We start from the raw sequence: 24,703 nt of genomic DNA, 5'->3' as shown, positions 1-24,703 counted from the left end.
TTTTGCTTTATAAATTCCAATCACTACTAAACGCACCCATCCCTAGATAGGACAAAGAAATAACCCCTTGTGTTGGAGCTCCAGCCCGATTCAACCGATTCCAGTCAAATTTCCACGGTATTGCGAGTGACGCTCGATACTCAGAGAGAAAGAGAGGCAAATTTCTCTCAGAATTCCGTTCAATAGAAACCACTCAGTAAAACACGTTACACGATAAACTAATAATCCTTAGTAATGAGTTGAAAAACTTCACTTTTCAAATAAACCACGTTAAACATCCAAAATGAGTCACAGATATACGAGGTCCCTTAAGAACTGTGTGCAGTTTGAATGAGTGACAGGCTTGGAAATATCGCCAAGATCGCTACTGTGGTCACGCTTTTTCGATGTGCGCCTTTTTCGCTCTCTGAGAGAGTGATAAGTTTTTGATTGAAAATACCTCTTGTTGTATCTAATGTATCAATATAATTTTTACAACATACCATCGGAAATATGAGCAACCATTTATGATAACCTAGCTAAATTACCCGGCGTGGCTCGGCAATGTTCCATGAAGGTAAGATTGTAAAAATTGTCCTGCCTATCGAAATACTCGAATATAGTAAAACACGGAAACCCGATTGAACAATACTCCGTACATGTTCAGATTGCGCACAGCCTGTGTCCCAATTTTCACGGAATTCTCGTCAAATCGGATCAGTTTTATGTTTTTCGTCAAACCCGATCAATTTTACCTTACACCCATGTTTGGGACACTTGCTACAACTCCTCTCCCTTGAAATAACGTAACAATGTCCTTTGATATAAAATCACAGACTAACAGACATGACAGTATGAGTTAATTCTTACAAAAATCATTTTTAGTCATGCACTAGTTCCACCTATATTGTACCAAAGATAAATAATAAAGACATGTATGTGCCTACAATAATTTAAAAAAACCTGGTTCGTACCCGGTACTTTCTAAAATGACCGCACTCACCGCTTGGTGGAGCGCGAGGTTAATTGCATTGTTATTATTTCGATTAAAGTGTGCCATGAGTAGAGCAGCATCAAATGTCAACATTGTCACTCATTTCGAAACCATAATATTAAAAGACAATTGTTAACAATAACCAACAAGATAAGCAAAACAAATAGCAAAACTAAAAAACGGAAAAGCACGAAAATTGATTTTTTAACATTTATGCAATCTACTCTGAAATCTATCGGAAATCTGCTGTGTTAGCACTTGGAATTCCGAGACTTTCGAGCTACCTTTACTTCCAACGCGAAAAGTATACAATGTAACTCCCATTTAACTGCTATGATTCATATCTGCAGTAAACTGTCCTCTCGCTATTAATTTAAATACACGAGAGATCATGGTGTTAGCTGTTAGATCAAAACAAACAAAATATAAAGTGTACCATAAAATCTCAATATAAACAAATGAGCTAACGAATCGAAAGGTTCTCACGGTTTGACATTTGTGTTATAAATGTGATGATGGGAACTCAACAGTGCAACCATTTTATCACCATTGTTGCCAGTTTCATGGAGGACCGTAGATGTGCGCCAAAAAAAGATCGTGACTGTCATGTCTGGAAATTCGTTTGTGATTGTACTGCGCGAACTATTTACTATCGGTACACCCCTTGTGTTATGTAAAAGTTTTTTTACTAGTTGGTTTCCCCTCGTTTGTCAACACCGATCAGCTGCTTGCAGGGTTGCCAGATTTCATCAAAATATTTGATAATGAATCGTCACAATAAATTATTGGATTACGTTGATAATATATTTACCTTTTTTAGCGATATTGGAAGGTAAACATTTATTTTACTCAACGTTGTTCATCTAGACTATTTTTGATTGTGTTGGTAATTTTCACCCGAAATTAAGTGACAGCAGACCAGAATATAGTAAATATTGTAACAAAACGGGTTCGATTTTGTATTGCGTTGTAGGATGAGAAGTAGGCACAATTCTGTATATAGTTTTGGTAATATGTAATTTATCTGTATCCTGCATGAAATTCGCATGGAGGTATACAAATCAATACAGTACAGGTAATTCTGTATGAATGGCAACTCGGTTGGAAAATGAAAAATAAATAAACACAGTCAATATGACAGACAGGATGTATTTGATAGGGAACGTGGCGCCATCATGACATATGCGAGTACTGTTCCAACTAAAGGAATATTCGAAATGACCGTTTCTATGGTTAAAGAATCTAATTTGAGTGTCCTGTCTGTTAGTCTGTGATAAAATAGTATCTGTATTTGTCAAGAAGCATCGTTTCTCGTCGAATAAATTTTATACTGAACTCCCTTTTTTTAGTTAACTTACTACAGCTCCCCTCCATGATTATTCCTATAACCCCCTCTGAGAAGTTTAGAAAGTTTCTGAGCTTGTCATAAAGTATCGATTTTCACCTTTTATGCATGTGCCAATATTTTTCGTAGCATTCAAATTAACTATCTAGCACGATCTTGAAATTCTTGTTCTTCTCTTGTTTTACAAAAAATGGTAGATGGAAATTGGTTTTCAAAACCTCCTTTTTGGTGTCTAAATCTGTTCATCCTTGTTTGTCGACAAATAGGAAGATAATTTACAATAAACATCCCTTTCTAGAGGTACTTTCTACAAACTCCATCCTTTTGATCACCTTTGCAATGAGTATCTAAGCTCGTCAAAAAAAAAAACCTTATTGTAAACAGTTTGGGGATAATTTACTGAAGTTTGTGGATAATCTTTAAGTCGTTTTCTGTGTCTGTCGAAAAATGTATATTTTTGCAAAATTCGAAACATTTGACCTCGAATTCCCCCTGTTAGCAAACACTTACTAAACCACGCCTGAAATTGATTGTTTTATTTTATTTAGAATTAGATTATAAATCAATCAATTCCGATTCAAAGGCTATAGCAGGATAACCATATGAAATCTGCCCCCAAAGGGAATTCATATTGTTATACCACATTCGAAAGGTCATAGACTGGAAACAATTTTCTCAAAGTTTCAACCCTTTAACTGCCATATTGACGGAGCTAGGGTGGTTCTATTGATTTTTATTTTATTTGATTTTTGAAGAAACTGCTTCTCCGAAAAATTTGAAAAAAATCAGGCATGTTTAAGGCATTATGGGGATGCTTCACAATTTTTTTCAAAATTTTTGAAGATGTATTTCTTTTATTAAAAAATACTAGAAAATTTTGAAACATATTTTTTCCCTCTTCCAATTTTTGCACCACCCTGGATTTTTTAGTGATAAATAAAGAATTTTTGGACATGTTAAAATGGTATGTTTTCATATTTTTTAAAAATGTGGACGACCAAAATATTTAATTTTTTCTAAAAAATCAACAACAGTCGACCATGCGTTCCCATCATATTCTGAGAAAAGGAAACGCATGGTGCTTTATCTTAGCAGTTTCTAGTAGTAGTCGACCATGCGTTCCCATAAAGTTCTCTTAAAACGGAAACGCATGGTGCTTTGTTCTAGTAGTTTATGATGCAACTCAAGCGCAGAGCTTAGAAATCAAAGTAACGAAAAGAAGGAAATGAGTATCAACCTTTGCATAATACATACACGATCATACTTCGGGTACAACCTAGAAAGCTACAAAGCGAGAACTTACTGGTATGTGGTTTATATATGAATGGTAGTAATATATGAACGTTGCGAGTATCACACATATGCAGTTCGGTTACGGCAGTCAAGAACTAGAGCGAGTGTCAGTTTTTTACGTGTTGCTGATGGATGTAAAGAAAGAATAATGAAAGAAAGAATGAAAATTTCATTACAGTGTCAAAAGTTATCATAAAGATATGTTATCGAGGGATGTGTACAGTTTTCTGGAAAAATGTATAATAAAGATAAAGTTGGAGTTTTGTGTTTGAAAACTTCAATCGAATATCTTTATGATGGTTTTCATGGTTTGTAGACTGAGAGCGCTGTATATTTTTTTTATTTATTCGAAAATTTAAAACAACAACAGATATAAAAAATAGTGATGCGTTATTTTTCATTTTTGAGTTATAACTTTTGCATAATTTCAAATCAAGCATTTATCGACCATGTCTATTAAAAAACTTGATTCGCTGAATCGATCTCTTTAATTTTTGGGTATATTGTGTAGAAAGCTCCATATTTTCCAGAAAATATCTGAGAATACATAATTAACTCAGTAAGTGATTTTCATTCTCAGAGGAACGCTTCCAGGTTTTTACAGGTTTAATAATTTTGTTCAAATTGCGAACGGGAAGTTCTAACAAGATAATATTATCAATCCGAGAACGAGAGCAACAAGTATCGGAATATCGTAGCTCTGGAATAGAAGCTTTTGAAAAGGATGTTCTGCCAAGTAATTTCGGATTTAAAGCTTTATCACGAGATGACCCAATTGAGACACACAGATCACAAACAAGCTATTCAGGCCGGTAATAAGTCTCATTTTTAAAAGCTTACAAGTACTATATCGAGTACACTACAAATTCGACTGGATATTTGGGAATCCAGCGCCGTTGCTGTGAATGCGTTTTTGGCAATAGAACTGTTGGTTGCTGTTCACACGAGGCCGCCATTATTCACTACCTTTCCTTATGCTCGGTTTTTATCCAGAATTGTGAGACCGGCGAAAATATTGTCAGAAATGCTTAAATCAGAACAGCTACCAAATGACGATGATAATTCTATAGAATGAACGAAAAGAATCAGAAAGAAAATGTGTGCATTGAAACAGCAATGTATTTTTATAACATTTTTATCCCATTTCCTATTTAAATGAAAAATACAGTCAATAATTTACAGAAATTTTTTAGTGACCTTTCTTACATGAAACTTCTTAATCATTTCATAAAGACAATTGAAGTTTCAATTTAATAATTGACCCTTTTGAGTCTTAGTTCTGACTCCTACTGCGTCCATTAGTTCATCCAATAGCAAAATTTTATTAAAAATGATGTGCCGATAAAAAAAATCTCCAAGTGGGTTATGAAATCAACCACAAAATGTATAAAAAGGCTATAGCAGGATAACCATATGAAATCTGCCCCCAAAGGGAATTCATATTGTTATACCACATTCGAAAGGTCATAGACTGGAAACAATTTTCTCAAAGTTTCAACCCTTTAACTGCCATATTGACGGAGCTAGGGTGGTTCTATTGATTTTTATTTTATTTGATTTTTGAAGAAACTGCTTCTCCGAAAAATTTGAAAAAAATCAGGCATGTTTAAGGCATTATGGGGATGCTTCACAATTTTTTTCAAAATTTTTGAAGATGTATTTCTTTTATTAAAAAATACTAGAAAATTTTGAAACATATTTTTTCCCTCTTCCAATTTTTGCACCACCCTGGATTTTTTAGTGATAAATAAAGAATTTTTGGACATGTTAAAATGGTATGTTTTCATATTTTTTAAAAATGTGGACGACCAAAATATTTAATTTTTTCTAAAAAATCAACAACAGTCGACCATGCGTTCCCATCATATTCTGAGAAAAGGAAACGCATGGTGCTTTATCTTAGCAGTTTCTAGTAGTAGTCGACCATGCGTTCCCATAAAGTTCTCTTAAAACGGAAACGCATGGTGCTTTGTTCTAGTAGTTTATGATGCAACTCAAGCGCAGAGCTTAGAAATCAAAGTAACGAAAAGAAGGAAATGAGTATCAACCTTTGCATAATACATACACGATCATACTTCGGGTACAACCTAGAAAGCTACAAAGCGAGAACTTACTGGTATGTGGTTTATATATGAATGGTAGTAATATATGAACGTTGCGAGTATCACACATATGCAGTTCGGTTACGGCAGTCAAGAACTAGAGCGAGTGTCAGTTTTTTACGTGTTGCTGATGGATGTAAAGAAAGAATAATGAAAGAAAGAATGAAAATTTCATTACAGTGTCAAAAGTTATCATAAAGATATGTTATCGAGGGATGTGTACAGTTTTCTGGAAAAATGTATAATAAAGATAAAGTTGGAGTTTTGTGTTTGAAAACTTCAATCGAATATCTTTATGATGGTTTTCATGGTTTGTAGACTGAGAGCGCTGTATATTTTTTTTATTTATTCGAAAATTTAAAACAACAACAGATATAAAAAATAGTGATGCGTTATTTTTCATTTTTGAGTTATAACTTTTGCATAATTTCAAATCAAGCATTTATCGACCATGTCTATTAAAAAACTTGATTCGCTGAATCGATCTCTTTAATTTTTGGGTATATTGTGTAGAAAGCTCCATATTTTCCAGAAAATATCTGAGAATACATAATTAACTCAGTAAGTGATTTTCATTCTCAGAGGAACGCTTCCAGGTTTTTACAGGTTTAATAATTTTGTTCAAATTGCGAACGGGAAGTTCTAACAAGATAATATTATCAATCCGAGAACGAGAGCAACAAGTATCGGAATATCGTAGCTCTGGAATAGAAGCTTTTGAAAAGGATGTTCTGCCAAGTAATTTCGGATTTAAAGCTTTATCACGAGATGACCCAATTGAGACACACAGATCACAAACAAGCTATTCAGGCCGGTAATAAGTCTCATTTTTAAAAGCTTACAAGTACTATATCGAGTACACTACAAATTCGACTGGATATTTGGGAATCCAGCGCCGTTGCTGTGAATGCGTTTTTGGCAATAGAACTGTTGGTTGCTGTTCACACGAGGCCGCCATTATTCACTACCTTTCCTTATGCTCGGTTTTTATCCAGAATTGTGAGACCGGCGAAAATATTGTCAGAAATGCTTAAATCAGAACAGCTACCAAATGACGATGATAATTCTATAGAATGAACGAAAAGAATCAGAAAGAAAATGTGTGCATTGAAACAGCAATGTATTTTTATAACATTTTTATCCCATTTCCTATTTAAATGAAAAATACAGTCAATAATTTACAGAAATTTTTTAGTGACCTTTCTTACATGAAACTTCTTAATCATTTCATAAAGACAATTGAAGTTTCAATTTAATAATTGACCCTTTTGAGTCTTAGTTCTGACTCCTACTGCGTCCATTAGTTCATCCAATAGCAAAATTTTATTAAAAATGATGTGCCGATAAAAAAAATCTCCAAGTGGGTTATGAAATCAACCACAAAATGTATAAAAATTTCAGCTTATTTTAAAATTTGTAGCAGTTCATCGTTCATATGCTTTATTAAACTCAAATTGATGTGACTATATTAGTATTATATTATGATAAGAATTCTATGTAAAAGTGATGCTACGGCGAAGAACAACTTATGTAAATTGCCTTAAGAAATAAACGTATTTATGGAAAAACAATTCTAAGAAATCAATTCCAACCTTCATCAGTGGCCACTTTTGTTTGACACCAATATAAAAAAGAAAAAATTATATTCACTGCTGTTTCAACTCGCTATGTATTTAGTGAAATGTACAGAGCTGGCAAAAAGAAAACCGCGTTGTACGAGACCCAACAGTGCAAATCGATTTGACCTTTTCATGAAACACTATCGAATCATCGAATTATATACAGTCACTCGCTCTAGTTCTTGACTGCCGTAACCGAACTGCATATGTGTGATACTCGCAACGTTCATATATTACTACCATTCATATATAAACCACATACCAGTAAGTTCTTGCTTTGTAGCTTTCTAGGTTGTACCCGAAGTATGATCGTGTATGTATTATGCAAAGGTTGATACTCATTTCCTTCTTTTCGTTACTTTGATTTCTAAGCCCTGCGCTTGAGTTGCATCATAAACTACTAGAACAAAGCACCATGCGTTTCCCTTTTAAGAGAACTTTATGGGAACGCATGGTCGACTACTACTAGAAACTGCTAAGATAAAGCACCATGCGTTTCCTTTTCTCAGAATATGATGGGAACGCATGGTCGACTGTTGTTGATTTTTTAGAAAAAATTAAATATTTTGGTCGTCCACATTTTTAAAAAATATGAAAACATACCATTTTAACATGTCCAAAAATTCTTTATTTATCACTAAAAAAATCCAGGGTGGTGCAAAAATTGGAAGAGGGAAAAAATATGTTTCAAAATTTTCTAGTATTTTTTAATAAAAGAAATACATCTTCAAAAATTTTGAAAAAAATTGTGAAGCATCCCCATAATGCCTTAAACATGCCTGATTTTTTTCAAATTTTTCGGAGAAGCAGTTTCTTCAAAAATCAAATAAAATAAAAATCAATAGAACCACCCTAGCTCCGTCAATATGGCAGTTAAAGGGTTGAAACTTTGAGAAAATTGTTTCCAGTCTATGACCTTTCGAATGTGGTATAACAATATGAATTCCCTTTGGGGGCAGATTTCATATGGTTATCCTGCTATAGCCTTTCGGACAATTTTACCGAGTGTGCATGCCAAGAGCAATCTTAATTCTGTCTATGTACAAATTTCATAGGTCTTTGTAATTAAAGGTACTTTTCAGTGCCACCGATCACCAAAAAGATATATTTGAGTTTTCTCCTTTTCTTAACAGAGCATAGGATTCTTCAAAATGAAAGTTGAAAAAAAAAACACTAACACGACGAACACATACAATTCTATTACGACGAGCAATGCAATGTGCACATCAAAGTATTGATGTGGAACACATCTTTATCCATCTAGTACGAGTGTCGTTTCAAATTATGCCGCACGAAAGGGAAAGAATTCCATAATGAATAAAGGGACTCGGTTCTTGCGATCCGAATCATCTCTGCTACAGTTTATAATGAAATATTGTGTTGCTCAAGATATTTATAAACAACCGAGATTATTGAAAATTGCGTTAAAATATTTGAAAATGTCTTCATATGGGGCCGGAACCGAGATGCCAAGTATTCAACATAAAAATCTGTATATTTCGAAAATTAAGACTGATTAAACCTGGTGCGCTATTTATATCGATATCACCTTTTTTTTCCTTTTTTTCCATTTTTTCACAATAACAAAAGTAGCTACACTCAAAATGCAATATCTCACAAACTAATAATCAGACAGCTGTCAAATTTATACACGTATCTTTTGAAGGTTGGTACTAACTGAAAATGGTATAGATTTAATTCTAGTGGCGCCCTCTCATAGAAACGATACGAACATTTCAGCCGACCTGTTATATTACGTTTTGTGGTTTATCTCGCATTTTTTGTCGGTTCCAACTCACTCACTGAACGATTATATTAAATATTGTTTCTTGACCAAATTTGCTTATGGCTGCCACAAAAAAAAATTCTTTCGCTTACAAATAAACTGTGTTTGTAACAAGTTATGACAAATAGCTCAAATTCATGTGTTTCAACATTTACTTTGAAAATGAATTGCAATGAGCGGATTTGGTGCCATTAGAATTCCCTTAAACAGCTACCATTGACTGTTACTACAAAAAACATGAACATTTGCCAACATTATACCCGAATATAGGGTTTCCCCTACAGAAGACTGACTAATTTTCATGTAACGTTGGCATCCGTTGCCACTCACAACATTCGACATGCGTACACTCTTTCCATCACGCTCTCGTGAGTGCCTTCCAGACTCGCGCTTTCGGTTTTTTCCTTTCTTCACTGCATCGATATACCGGAGAGACACGGGCGCGGCCATATTGATTAATCTCGTTTTCGCGTATAGAGTGGTTTTTCTCCTTGCTAGAAACGGTCGTCAGAATCAGAGGTGTCCCAGAGCCCCCGGTTACAGAGAGTGCGTGTGCAGCTAGCTAAGCTCCTAGAGATAGCCGTAGCAGAAGCCAGTTCCAGGCAAGAAGTTCTAGTAAAGCGTTTGCGGTACCCATTCCGTTTCCTGTGTCCGTGCCGGAAGTGCCGTGTCAGTAAAGAAGGTTCTTTGAGGGTGCGCCCCGCGCGAGTTCCGTTTCGTTCAGTTTTCTCTTCGCGCGTTCATTTTGTTCGGCGTTTCTATCGCCAGGAGGTTGTGAACGGAAGAGAAAAAAAACTAGTGTGTTCAGTGCAGCTCCCGAAGAACGGAATAAAAAAAGTCGGAAAACCTGTAAGGATCAGTACGGTGTGTTTTGTAGGTGAAGTACAATATCCACAGGCGCGCACATATAGTGTACCCATTTTTAGTGAGGACCTAGCCGGAAACAAAAATTACCCAAGATGTCGGAACGCGAGAATAATATCTACAAGGCCAAATTGGCAGAACAGGCGGAACGATATGACGGTGAGTAGTCCAGATTTTCACTAGCTTCCATGATGTCAGATTAGACCGAGGAATGCTTTCTTCTTTTTCTTCGGATAAAAGGCTTACTAGCTCTGATTTACGAGTTTCGTGTAGGTCAGAAATAATTCTTACAAGAATGTTCATGTCTTGCACAAGGAAAAGTTAATTCCTTAGTAGTTTAGAACCGAAAAAAATCGTGGAATATGTCTATCCAGGACAGTACTTTTTTTTGGATAATGGCAGAAAAAGTTGGAGCGAAAAATGCTTTTTACGTTTGCTCACTTCACTTCCACCACACAAGCATAAAAGTGGAACGATTGTGGAGGTGTTTATAATGCATTAGTGTGCGTATTATCGCACGAAGCCGTAGATTCCAGGGCTGCCAGGTATCGGAAATGAAGCATTAATCAAACTTGAACGAAAGTTTTATCATATTTGGTCTTATTTTTTCGAGCGAAATTATGAGTTTCTCATAAGTATATAATATTTTGGAACCAACAAAGGGGAGTTCAACTAATTGAAAGAACAAGGAAACTTATGTAAACAAATGCAGTCATTTGTAACTTTGGTAGTGTTATCACTTGCGTAACTTTTGTTTACAGGTGTAATTGGGTTTTACAAGATGACGTCACAAATAAATAAAGTTCATGTTTGACAGCAAACGGTGATTTGTTTACATTTTTATTAACACGTATTCAAATTAGAATTTACATGTTAAACTACCGTCAAATGTCGAATGATGTTCATTTAGCGAATTTTGTGAGGTTATGTCGTATTCCTGAAAAACCTCATTGATTTGCAAATGGTCACTTGGTTTGTTTCTTCTTTTGAATAACGCTGGATAAAATTATATAAAGATATTTGCATATGACATTTCTGTTTCGAAACTCTTGAAAGATAAAGTAAACAAATATTGACTGTCAACTGCAGTTAAAAAGGTTTTGCTGAAATTTGCAAAAGAGCATAAATGACGGATTTTTTTTTGTTTCCTTTTTTAGCGCTGTAGTTTGTGCCTTTACCAATCAACTACGTAAAAAATCGTGCAAATGGCTTGCAATTTAAAACAAACATTGAACTAGCAAGTACAAGAACTAAAAACATCTCGATAATACTGTACCACTTTTCATTTTATACTTTTAGCCAAAGCATTGCATTTACTTACTTGTTCTAAACATGAAGACAGTTTTAAAAATAATTCTTTCCAACCATACTAATAATTCTATACAAAATCGTTTTGTAAATGCATTCTTCATAGGTTTCAATTTTCGACCGAGTAAATAGAAAAATTCGAAAAAAAACCTGATTCCTAATTGCATAAATGATGTTTGTCATATCCTAAATACCTAAGAATAAAAAATTATTCGGAGCCGCAATTATAAATTCGAACAAACCAATGAACCTTATTACCAAAAGCTTTACGTTGTGTGGAAGAGATACGCATTGTTTTGTCTGAGTGGAATTAAGTTATAATGTTTCAATCAGTGGTAGTGTGTAAGTTTATTATTTATTCTATTAACGTGTGGGTTTGTGTTTTTTTATTATTTACGATATTAAAAGTAAACAAATCGAGTTTTGCTTTCCTTCGAAAAAATACTTCCAAATGAAACAACTTAGGATATAAATTTCGACTCTGCAAAAATCTCTATCTTAACAATACAAAATAAAACTATAAAAGACGAAGCTATCATTCCATTTGTTGAGGTAAATCTTATCTCTTCATGTTCCAAAACAACAGTTCGATACTTTTATTGTTGGAGAAAATGGTCGAAACTATTTCTTTTTCGTACTTTGTATACATTATAAAGTTTTAATCAACAATTCATCGACTCATCAATTATTGATATAAGAGTATACAATAATTTGTAAATAGGGATTTTAAAAGTCAGCTGATTAGCGACCCTTACACGATCATTAAAAGTGTCAAAGTAATGACACGAGTAATGATGGAATTACGGATTTTCCATCATTATCAACATTATTTCGTCTTATTATTTTTTGTGGAAGTGCTGAATATCGTCAGTTGTATTAGATAAGAAAATTTGACAACCATGAAGTAAACATTCTCTTCAGAACTATACGTGAAAAAAATTTCTGGAAATGACAAATGTAGATTTAAATTATTAATGTTTTATTAACCTTATTAAATGGCAAATAAAATTTATGTTCAGCTAAACGAAAATAAAGAATATTGCTAATATTCTTTAATTGCTGAGGGAAAGTTATTCTGGTTACAAGCCCCGTGCTGGAGTAGTTACAAATACTCATCATTAATAATGAACGTGTAATGCTAAAAAGTAATGATCTACAGTAATGCAGTAATGACGAGCGTTTGAGCAGAAGTGTCATTACTGAGTAATGACACTTTTAATGATCGTGTAAGGGCAAGTTCATCCGGCAATACCAAGCAAAGTTTCATATTCCTGATGTACTTATTGCGGGCTAATTCAATAGTGATACTTCAATATTGATTCAATATTGATGCTGACTGTGATAAGAGCTCTGATTAAACATTCGCGTCACTAAGAATCCACGTTCAAAAAGGCGGAACTAACACGAACAAAAATAAAATAACCCTAAAAACTGAATGTTTCTCAATTCATTCTTTTGATTTTAGATTAGATTTTTTTTCTTTAGGAAATACCAATAACATTTCTTTGTGATGAATTTATCAGTTCCGAAAATGTGCATTCACCACCTTGTTTCGGCACACGCACAAACGGAAATGCTCAAAGTACGACTTACTTTAATAACCGATCGAATTGTAGATTTCCAGGATTTTGAACCGCCGCTCTCCAGTCGCTTTGTACTCCCGTTGCGCACTCCCAGCGAGTGCGAGGTCTACCACGCAGTCGACCACCTCTCCCAGGTTTTCTGCTGGGCATCACGTAAGCCATTTCCTCTTTCCGGCATTCTTGCTACATGTCCAGCCCAACCTCGTATCGTACCCCATCAATCTCCACCTCGGCTCCCTGTCCGAGGTTTGTTGCTTGATACGACGAATTCAGAGCTACTTTTCTTCGTAAAAACATACCATATTTCCATCAATTTGGCGTCGAGTACATTCTCGGAATAAGTCTGCTGTATTTTTGAAGCACATGGGCCTAGTGGAGTGCCCAGTTTCGACTGTTCTTTAGTATCTAGTGAGTACCAGCGATTCCTTGTTTAGTCGATGATGTCACGTAACGACACTGGAACTCCGAATTGCCCATAAATAGTACCAAACCCGTGTCCTTTTCTGGTCATCTAAATATATTTATTGTATCGATTTATCCATAGAGTTGTATTTTGTAACAAATTTAGGTATATCCGAAAATGGTTTCCCGAATCGGAACCATCAGCAATAATACACTTGAACTTAATATATGGCCTTTTTGGAAAACGAACTCAAGTGTTTAAAAAAATTGGATTAATAATTTCCGGAAAAGTTATGCGGATTGGCAAAGGTGTAGTTTGTCGAATACGTTACTTATATTGGACCGGAATTGTCCACCAGGAGACACTTTAACTAAGAGCATAAACCAGCAGTAGCTTTCAAACGAGTCTAAAATTGTCGAAATCGACTTCGACGAAATTGAAAAAATGTAGTTCGTCGGTTTGCGTACCAAATATATTCCAAAAAGTGGTATCTGTGGAACGGAAACTATCCGAAACTTTCCTTTTAAACTAAAGAAGACTCGAAAGTAGCTTAAGGTTGTAGAAATCGGTTCAGTACTCGCCGAGAAAATTGAGTGAATAGAAAAGACAGTTTCGATCTCGTTGGGTTGAACATAATTATAGATAGCTTTAGGGGTCTTTGAAGGTCCGGTTTTTAGTCGTTTTTTATGATGTGAAACACATTTTTGTTTTCTATATAGGGTTGCAAATTAGAAAATCAAGGAAAAATACACTTAAAAATGTGGTCAGGTTTTGAACACTTACAGCTCAGTCAATTTTGTATCAATTATTATTATTATTTCACCATTTCATTGGAAATATTTCTAAGCTTCGATTGAAACGTATCAAACCACGATTTTTCAATAATATATAATTGAAATTTTGATTAATTGTGAGCAGTGTTCCATTTTGTCAGTTAAAAATCTAAGGGTGAAGCCAGAGTGGGCACGACACGCGACGCGAAGCGATGCGATCATTAAAGTTCTGTATTTCGTTCATTTGGTCACAGCAAAAAATTAACATGTATTTCAGAGTCAGCACGAGGCGTTGCGTAGTGACAAGCGATTTTCGGTGCGACAAACAACGAAGCAGCACGTGCACAGTTTTTCATGCGATTAACGAGCGACCAAAGGTTTCTTTAATTATTTTTCGTTATTGCGGAAGAAGATAATTTTATAGATATCAAAGCTCTAATCGGAGCAGTTTTATCGGAATGCGCAAGTGTTGGAAAGAGATTTCGAAAACATTAAAAATTACTGGCATGTGCAATCAATGAAAGTGCAATGAGTTTTGAGAATATTTCGAGTTATCTCGATGAAAATTTCAAATGAGAGCTTAAATGGCTTAAATGAGAGTAGATTCAGTCAAGATGATTTCGTTTCATTTTGATCAGAATTTTCTTTTCAATAAATAGGAATGTAATTAAATTATATTGTTTTGTTACCACTGTCACTTTGACACTCGCTACTATCTCTCATTGGAGAACTTTCACGTTACGCATCGCGCCCACTCTGGCTTCACCCTAAGACTCTGTGCTGACTTTGGACTGAAGACTAGGATGCATAGATCTGATTGGTCAATTGATGCAGAAGCGAAGCTGTAGGGAAGCATGTAAGTGCAATTATAGTCAAAATTTCAGTATCACGTGTAACATATGTCAAAGGAAGGTAGCTGCTAGACCACAAGACACAAAGCGCTATAAAACGATTTTAAGCTTTAATTGGTTTGCTTTGATCTTGTGTCATGCGAGTTTGGATGAAATGCTTTGTTATGTCGTTTTCACCGGAGAAATTTGCAAGTATCCCAGGGTACAAGCTTGGCGAAGTGAAGCTTAAATATCGCAATCCGTTACGCTAGTATGTACGTAGGTATAATTGCATATATTTGGGCTGTTGATTGGTCAATCGATGCAAAAGCGATTGGTCAATCGATGCAAAAGCGAAGCTGTTGGAAACACGCGAATCTATAAATAGAATCAAAATTATAGCTAACGTTTCAGTCCTACGCGTAGCATGCTAGAGGTAGGTTGTTGCTAGACAGCAGAGATGTCTATCTCCTCTGTGTGACGAAGAGCAAGCAAAATTTCTCCCCTCGCACTGACAACTTCAACGAGAGCTCTTCTCTTTCACATTTATACACCACTGTTGTGTAAGTGTGCACGCATCATGAGTGCGTTTGTTTATTTCCTTTTACCTCTTCCACTGAATCGCACCAAAGTGCTAGAGCATTAGCTAATAAATTCTCTGAGGTGGATGCAGATACTTTCACAGAGGTGTACACGCCGGTGAGCACTCTGCTGTATGGTTTTCGTAGATGAAGCGTGGACACGCAAAATCAGCAAAATAAAACAATTTATCGTAAAATTTTCGGTTTTCCTTGCAAATTTTTCATAGCAAGGCCAGATCTACTCTCTATTAATTGAAGTTCACAGAAGTGTTCGCTCCCCATCACGCGCCAGTGGTCACTTGGGTGTATTTAGACGATAGCGCGTGTGAGCGATTCATGCGAAGAGAATGTGTTTCACTCGCGCCAGCTGATTTAACCACAAGCACACACTCAAATGCTGTCTATTCGACACTGAGAAGAAGCGCGCTTTCCTCTTTGTGCGGTGCTTCGTTTTTTTCATCCTCGGTGTGGCAAAAATCTGACTCTAGCGTGTATAACTCTGGTGAAATGCCATCTCTGCTAGACAGCAAGACAAAAAGGTCCATAAAACGATTTGAAGCTTTAATTGGTATGCTCTGAGCTTGTGTCATGCGAGCTCGGATGAAATTCCTTGTTATGTCGATTCGCCTGAGAAATTGATAACTATCCAGGGTAAATTTTGAGTGCTTAAGGTTAATTTCTAATTTATGTAAGATAAAATTCAATTGATAATGAGAAAAAGTTTATCGCTTCAACCGAAATCGCAGGATGGTAGAGAAACTTGAACACAAGCTTGACGAAGAGAAGCTTTAATATCAGAATCCGTATCGCAAGTATGTACAAAGATATAATTGCATACATGTAATTTCGTCGGCTATAAAACAAACAATGTTCGGTGTTGGTTCCTAATCAAGATAAATCTAGGCAGCCTCTCGTCCAATAGCGGATTCAAAAGTGTGACGATTGATTGAACTGTTTGATTGTAGATCATTAGAATTGTTTTTTCTAGTTCCACATCAATGTCTCGAACAACCACATGCGGCTGATCCTTGAAGTTTTTCTGAACAATTGAGGCAACAAAGTTAACGCGTCAATTGCAACGAACCAGATAACAATCAGTAAAAGCCATCGATCTATACTAATTTGTTTGAAGCGGATATTGAAAGCAAAAAAGCCAGAATATGGGACCAGATGCGTCATTTTGCTTCACGACAACGCTCGGCCCCGTGTTGTGGTTTCGGTTAAGAATTACTTGCATAATAGTGGATGGGAAATTCTTTCTCATCTAGTACACTGAGGTCTTTTTTTATGCGAATTTACGTACCGCATGAAAAAAAACCGCATAAAAAAACCGCATAACTCTGAAAATTCGCATAAAAAAAAACCGCATAACTCTGAAACTTCGCATAAAAAAAAACCGCATAACTCTGAAACTTCGCATAAAAAAAGACCGCAGAAGGGCAAACCGCATAACTCTGAAAATTCGCATAAAAAAAAACCGCATAACTCTGAAACTTCGCATAAAAAAAAACCGCATAACTCTGAAAATTCGCATAAAAAAAGTCGCGTAAAAAAAACCGCATAAAAAAAGACCGCATAAAAAAAGACCTCAGTGTATATAGTTCAGATTTCATGCTGTCCGAATATCAATTCACGCGTTTTTTTTTGTGATAACGTCCAATAAACTACCTTTCAAAATTGACTTTTGAATGAAATTTCAGGTGAGCTTTGAAAAAATAGAGTATTAATTTCAACACCGGACGAAAGGGAAAGCTTTTCTCTATCAGTTACTGTTATGACTTACTCTCAGCGACTACCGAGTCTTTCAGAATTCCTCTTCAAAGTGAATGTTGATAGGTGATTTATTGACCGTTATCACAAAACAACGCGAGACTTGTTTCAATCGATGCAGAACGCTCTTACTGGAACACGTTTCAATTCTGTCGAAGAAATCAAAAATAGCTAACATGTCATTCTTGGAATCTCATAAAGTGACAAAAAGATGAGCAAAAGCTATTGTTTCTGCATTGAATTGGAAACATATGACCAGTTTTACCTTTCTTATTAATATAAAAAATAGGTATAGAATTCTCTCATACTTTAGAAGAAAGTGTCATGAACCAATCGATTCAGCTTGACGAACTGAGCAAATGTCCGTGTGTTGTCAACAAAGAGATCGAGATCTCAGGGATGACTGGACCGATTTTGATCAAGCTAGTCGCAAATGAAAGGTCTTTTCGTCACCCTGAACGCTATTGAATGGTTTGAGATCGAATGTTTACTTTTTGAGTTATACGAAGTTTTATGTTTTTTGACAATATCTATCACAATTGACCTTAAAGACAGAGTATGTTTTTAGACTTAGATTGTTAAAATCCGTACATTTTAACGGAGATATCGATGTTTTTGTGTAAGTGTCTTTTAGCTTTATTCCAGTCGTAGGAATTTTGAGCGCTGTATAACAAAGCAATGTTTGGGAGCTACGTGAAACACGATTTTTTCTACAAACTCAGATTCATATGAAAAGTCGTATGCTCCCAAACAAGCTTCCTGAAATACAAGTTGATATGTGATACGAAATTAAAATTTTGTAACTCATTTTTCTCGTAGATGGCTGAACCGATCTAAGATTCAAATGAAAAGTCTTTCTTTTTAGTCAGATCCAACTTCCGGTTTAGGAGATACAGAGTGATTAGTATAAAAATGTCTATTTCACATAAATTAATCAAGTTTATCGGGTTTGCAGATTTGGATATTCGATAACCAAATAAACTTATTTCCGTTTCAGCGGTATTTAGAAGTACCCAAAAATTTAATTCGCATTACGATTTCTTAAAGATGTCTACAGTGATTTTCAAACATTTTGAATCAAATGCAAACTATACAGCTCCTCAGGTGAATTTAACTGACTTTGGCTACAGCGATTTTTGAATTCCGATTCCAGTATCAAATCGTTACTCAAAGCTCAATCGTTTGCTCAAAGAAGGCCAAATCGAATTTCAAAAACTATAATTCTAATTAAAGGATTTATGGCCCCATACTAAACTAATGAATTTTATCCAATTCTGACTTCCTATTCTAGAGTTACATGGTGATGAGTTTTTAAAATTTAAACCGATATAGAAGATGACAATCCAAAAAAGCTTCTAAGTTGTACTCCAAACTATTACAATTTGTTCGTCATATTAATTTATGGTCATACGAATCGTTTTGGGTTATGCTGGTTCCTGAGCTCTGGCTCTGACAAAAAATCTAAAGTGGAACTTACTTCGATATCTCATGGAATGTTCAATCGATTGTCACACTTTTAGATTCCAATTCGATCCGATTTGCAGTTTCGACATTACAGAGTAATGAGTGATTAAAATCTCAAATTGCCGCTTAAAATGTCATGAAAACTGAAACACCGAAGAATATTCATGCAAAAAACACATGCGGTTTTTCTCAATGAAGTTACAAATTGAAAACTCTGTAATCTTTGGAATCAAGGAAAGTTGCAATCCAGACTCAAACAGCAAATAATTTCACAACCGCAATATCTAGCAACACTGTCATATTTCAAGTTTAGGACAAATGGAAATAGCGGTTATTTGCCACCAATGCACTAAACGAGAAACGTGTCTTATGTGGAGACTTCCCTTAATTTAGAACTTCCAGTAACAACACCCGGTAGAACAGAAGCTGCTGCTGCTGTTGCCGCACGGCAAAAATCGATGACGGGTCGCTTGAGCAAAAATACTTATGAAGAAGCGGCAACAGAACCAACAAAAAAAAAAGTTATTCGAGTTCGGTGCGTCATACGACCGTTTCTGCCAACCGCGATGGCGTTGTAGTCGTGTGGCCGAATGAGAAAAAAACCGCTTTGTCGGTTTTCCATGCCATTGGATTAGTTTACTTCTAGTGTTAGTGGCCACGAAATGTCTATCCGATCCTTGCATTTGCCGTACAGCCGCCAGGAGCGGTTTCGCGTTGTGAAGCTCGATTCGGGCAGAGTCGATTTCAAGTGCCCGGAAGTTTGTATGAATACTGACATTCTATCCGAATTTGACGTATTCTGGGCCCGGTCATGTGGTATTACGAACGTGAATCTTCTTCTTTTCCAGCAATTTTAGCTTCTATTCGAATTGCTGCCTCTATTCGCGAATTCGCATGTGTTCCGTATCTCCGTGTTCAAGTTTTAGCCCACACAAACACTTTGGAGGTCGGTCGAAAACGATCGGTCGGTTTGTGTATCGCACCAACACAGGAAAACAACAGCGTGAATACGTGCTCCATCAGTCATAAGCGTGATTGCGGCATCGATTCCTACCTTGCACTGTTTCGCCGCCGCAGAACGGGAAAGGAAATGTCCGCGAACAAAGAAAATAGGTTGCAGTAGACGATCCGAAACGATGATGAGGAGGAGGTGGTGGGGAGAGAAGAGGAAAAGCCATTAAACCTGATTTCGCGTAATAAGAAAGTCAAACTCGTCACGTTGTAGCAGCCAGTAACAGTTGTACTCCTTCAAAGTCAGTCCAGTTTTTGATTCGTGTGCTCTTTGGCACCGACTGTAGACAGAACCAATCATAGGGATTATGTCAGATTCACGGTTCACTTGCATCACCTGCTGCTCCGTCACCCAACCTGCCATTCCCGGAGAGATGACATTAGATAACCAAAATGTCATCTGCTATGGAGCCAGGCGTTTGTTTGCTGGTTGGCTAGCCTCCTTGCTTTCTTTCTTCAAAAAAGTTTAGATTCTGCGCAGTGAAACCCTGTTGGTGGGTAAAGGGGGGAGGGAGCCATACTGGAAAGGAAGAAATATCCCCGAAAGGAAAAACCACTTGACAAGCGCCTTCGGAACGCCAGATCCATGCTGCTTTCACAGTGCTGGTAGGTCGCATAGCGACAGACCAAATAAGTTTCCCAAAGTTATCCTTCCCCTTCCTGCACCATCAACCGAACGCCGCGTCGTATGCCATGTGTCTTACCGTAACTGACGTCTCACTCTCTCTCGCTCTTGGTTGACTAGCCCGTGCGGAATTAGTTTCGACCAAAATGTTGGAATATACTGGTAGTAGATTATCTCATGAATAAGAAATCAGAACGGGAATTATTAAATAAAGATAGCCATGTCAAAGTTCCGAACAGAATTCATCCGTCGGCTGGGGTGTAGTGAAAAACTTTGTACATTTCTTTTGATACATTTTCTAGCAAGGGAACCAAGGGATATACACAAATCCAACAAATGTATGTCCAGACTTATTATTTTACAAATGTATATCGTTGTTGACAAAAGTACTTTTTCGAGCATGGACTTTGGAAAACTCTAGAACTGAACATATTTATGGACAAACAAAACAAATACCTTAATTTTTCGATTTAAGTCATACAAAGAAGAACACTTTTCATCACCATTCCACAATCAGCTGTCTCGCGTTAATCCTTTATTACAGTGAATGTGTGAAGGTTCGCAAATCAGAAATGTGTCACTAGTATATGAATTCTTATTAGTCGGAGTCTGGAATAATCGTTTTGATTTGTTGTAAGCAAGATTCTTACCTTTCACGTGCTGTCGTCACCCTTTAGCACCAATCAACAATAAACATTCTATTTGACAATCAAAACCGTAAAGATCTTTTTTGTTATTCCGTGCTTGGGTTCTCCGGAAACAGTTGCAAGCCCAGACAAACAGGAATGAATGTGTTTACTCGGTCGATGTTTGCTCAATGATAAGGCAAAATCCCATTAAAACTGTTAAGTTGTGTAATCCATTTTGCTTGGTGTTGTGAACAAAGAAAAATCGTAGGTGTGAGATTTCCAAAATAAAAATTAGGTGAAATCGTATATCGCTTTTTCAAAAATTCATGATTCTCATAGCTTTACATTATTTCATGCTAGAATAATTATTGCTAAACTTTCCATCTATCCCCATCGAAAATATATTACCTATTATCTTTCTCCGGACAAAATCAGCCCAGAGGCCGTGTGGAATATGGCGACAGAAAATGTAGCCAAGAGTAGATCCACTGGGTTTCTGCTTCCATGTCGTAAAAGGCCACAAATGCAATCTCTTTCCCTAATTTCTGCAACAATTGTTTCATTGTTCCGCATCTGGTTATTCTATTTTAAAAACTCCTTCGTTCAACAAACATTATCATTTCAAGTACTTATTTTTTATAGGGATTAACCTAGGGCACATAACTAATTTCATTATCTTTACATTTCGTCTTAGACTCGTCTCTGCATAACAGTTTATGTTGGACTGTTAGGTCACCTGCATTTCAGCATAAACCTCTAGGCAGACGTAAAGTTATTGCTATTTGCATTACACTTATGATTGGTTCCAAGACCTTCCTGACGTTGCCTAGCGGTTTATGTTGAACTGCAGGTAGAGTGGTGATGTAGAGAATTCCTCGGTCACTAGTAGAAACATGTGTTCAACTAACGTCCCTTCCCATATTGACCTGCATGGGCGTGGCCATCTAAGCTATTGATCAGTCCATGTTCTAAGTCAGTTTAGGTTGCACGTTTAGCATTATTTTACGACTCCCCAAGTATTATTCATTTGGTTAAATATGCAATTTCAACTGATTTATGATCAATCACTGGAAATTCGCGGGCGGTCAACTAAGCTAACTAAGCAAGGGCGTCTGGTTTTGTGTTAAGCGCACATGACCGTTCTTATAAATATGAATATTAGTGAAAATGTTACTAAATTTTTACGTTTCGTCTTGAACTCATCAGTGCATTAGCAGTTTATGTTGAACTATTGATTCCGTCCCGTGATTCAATATAAGCAGCCTTACATTCATAAAGTTAATGTCATTTAATCCTTAGTACGATGTTTTCTCTAGAGATCCAGGTGAAATTTCCTAATAACCCGAATTCGCCCCGTACTCGATTGAAAAAAGAAAAAAACCATTGCACGTATCCGACCCGAACCCGAGAATTATTTTTCTTTCAAACCCAACCAGTACCCGACCCGAACCCGACAAACATTGTTTTTTAATCCGAACCGTATCCGTCGAGTTTGGGTTCGGATCGGGTTTATATCTCTAAAGAAAAACTAGGGTATATAGAACAGCGAGGTGATTTAAACAGTTCCACTTATGTATGTACTGATGAGTCTAAGAAAAAAAACGTACGGAACACGCCGGTCAAAAAGTTTCCGGTCTAACTAAGAAAAAAAACTTTTCTCCGAATTTCGATTTTATTCATCAACGTATTCTTTTTGGCAAACAGTGCAATCGTTTTAACGGTGTTCCAACATTTCTGCACCTCATCATTCGATGCCAAACTTTTTCCGTCAAACTTTTTTTAGATCTCAGAAAAGAAGATAGTCGCAAATCCGGAGAATATGGTATGGTTAATTCACTTATCACTAATAATGGTTAATTGACTTATGATTTTATACCACATAAGCAGTGCACAACCCGTAAATTTCGTCACGTGACGCCACTGGTCATATTCATTAGACATTCTAAAATAACATGTCGTGGAAGAATGTTCCTGAAAGTTCTATGAATAAATAGAAAAATATCGATATGGATACTTCACTTATAATTTTTTTTTTCAAGTGTTTTATACATTTTTAGTGGATTTTAGGTGTCTCATACCGGGGTATAAATTTTTATAGTGCAAAAAACAGCTCGAAACAAGTCAAAATGGAGACGGATATAGTGTGATTGGTTAGTCGATGTTTGTTATGACGTTTATTAATACCCGTCCTTAAGCTAGTTGCGGTCTGGTTCGTCGATGTCTTTCAAACAGCCCACCTGGATTTGATTCCCAACCCAGGGGTGGAAATAAACATTTCAACAAAGTTAGGCTCGTTTTAATGCTACTCTGTGTTCATTAAACAGGTTTGAAGTTCAAATGGCTTTCACTCCGGTGATATAATAGTATAAGTGACGTAAACGGTAAAGATGATTATAACTCAATTTTATCGGATATGGATTATCCGATATCAATAATTTTGGGCTCGTTGGGTGAGTTTATTTTGTCGGTCACATCGAAATTCCATGCGTCGTGATGTATTTGAAATTCAATCAGCAATACCGTCGTGGTGGAGTAATATCATCAATAAAAACAGCTAATACATTCTGCGATGAATAATAATTATAATAATAAGAAAAACATGTCCAATCTTTGTGCGTGCGATGCAACTGATTAATATTATCCTATTTAGCTTGAATATCATACACAGAAGTAACAGGAGTGCAGGATTTTGCTACGCCAATTAAAACGCACCATTCAAACTTTGAATCCATTTCCATTTTAGAGGTATAGACCTATTACACTCCCCTCAATCGTTTCAGAAACCAGAGAAGAAATTTCTCCATATCAAAACAATTGCAGCATATAAGTTTGACTATAATTTTCGGAAACGTTCGGAAATGGTTTAACATAAACTGCTAACGCACATTCTTCAACTCTGTAGCGTACCTTACTACTGCGTGCTCAGAATGGAACTGTATGTGTATCGAACTGTCAACTTTGTTAAATTGAGTTTCTTATACAGGGTTGCGCAAAAGAACCTGACACAAAAGTATTTTAAACTTACGAATAGCTGTAACGTACGATTGATTCTACAAAAAAACGAGTTATAAATAAAAACGCAGTGAGCGAAACTCCAGTCTTCCATGATGGAAAACTACTAGACGAAAAAAACTACCATTCTTCTACTTTCCTGTCCCGCATTCGGTGTCTCCCTACCTCGTTTGGTTCCAGTGTGGAGTTGAGAACAAAATGTATCAGGTTCCTCTGCGCAACCCTGTACTTTCTTTACATCGACATACATTTGCTTATATTTAACCAAATGAAAATTTAGTTCACTGTACACTGAGGTCTCTTTTTACGCGGGGGATACGTATCGCGTAAAAAAAACACCGTACGTACCACGTATCTTCGGAAATCAAAGTAAAAAAAAACAAACATTAAGAAAATATTTTTTTATGCCAAATATCTTGGAAATGCATGAAACGTTCAGATCTGGTGTAATCAATAATCTGAATTTTTTTTTTTTGACTCCGGATGTCTTAGAAATTTCGAAAATTTTCTAAGTGTCGGAGTTTACTTAAAAAAATTTCGGGATAACACCAGATCTCGACGTTTCATGCATTTCTAAGACAAAACAAGAAAACCGCGTAACTCGGGAAATCCGCGTAAAAAAAACCGCAAAACTAAAGAAAATTGTTTTTATGTTAAATGTCTTAAAAATGCATGAAACGTCTAGATCTGGTGTAATCTAAAAAAATGTTTTTTTTTTTGTAAAAATCGACT

At 36.1% G+C, this 24,703-nt stretch overlaps 1 protein-coding gene across 1 annotated transcript in view; it reads left to right on the top strand.

Annotated features, from left to right (window-relative positions):
* Positions 1 to 9,546: 9,546 nt before the first annotated feature.
* Positions 9,547 to 24,703, top strand: part of LOC131432667 (14-3-3 protein epsilon) — a 69,529-nt gene continuing 54,372 nt past the window's right edge. The window contains exon 1 of the mRNA XM_058599070.1: positions 9,547 to 10,141. Coding sequence (XP_058455053.1) covers positions 10,078 to 10,141 — 64 coding nt within the window. The 5' untranslated portion in view covers positions 9,547 to 10,077. The remainder of the gene's footprint in view (positions 10,142 to 24,703) is intronic.

Source organism: Malaya genurostris, chromosome 2, assembly GCF_030247185.1.
Source record: "Malaya genurostris strain Urasoe2022 chromosome 2, Malgen_1.1, whole genome shotgun sequence".
NCBI lineage: Eukaryota > Metazoa > Arthropoda > Insecta > Diptera > Culicidae > Malaya > Malaya genurostris.
Note: the sequence above shows the minus strand (reverse complement) of the source record. Positions and strands in the feature narration are given on the sequence as shown.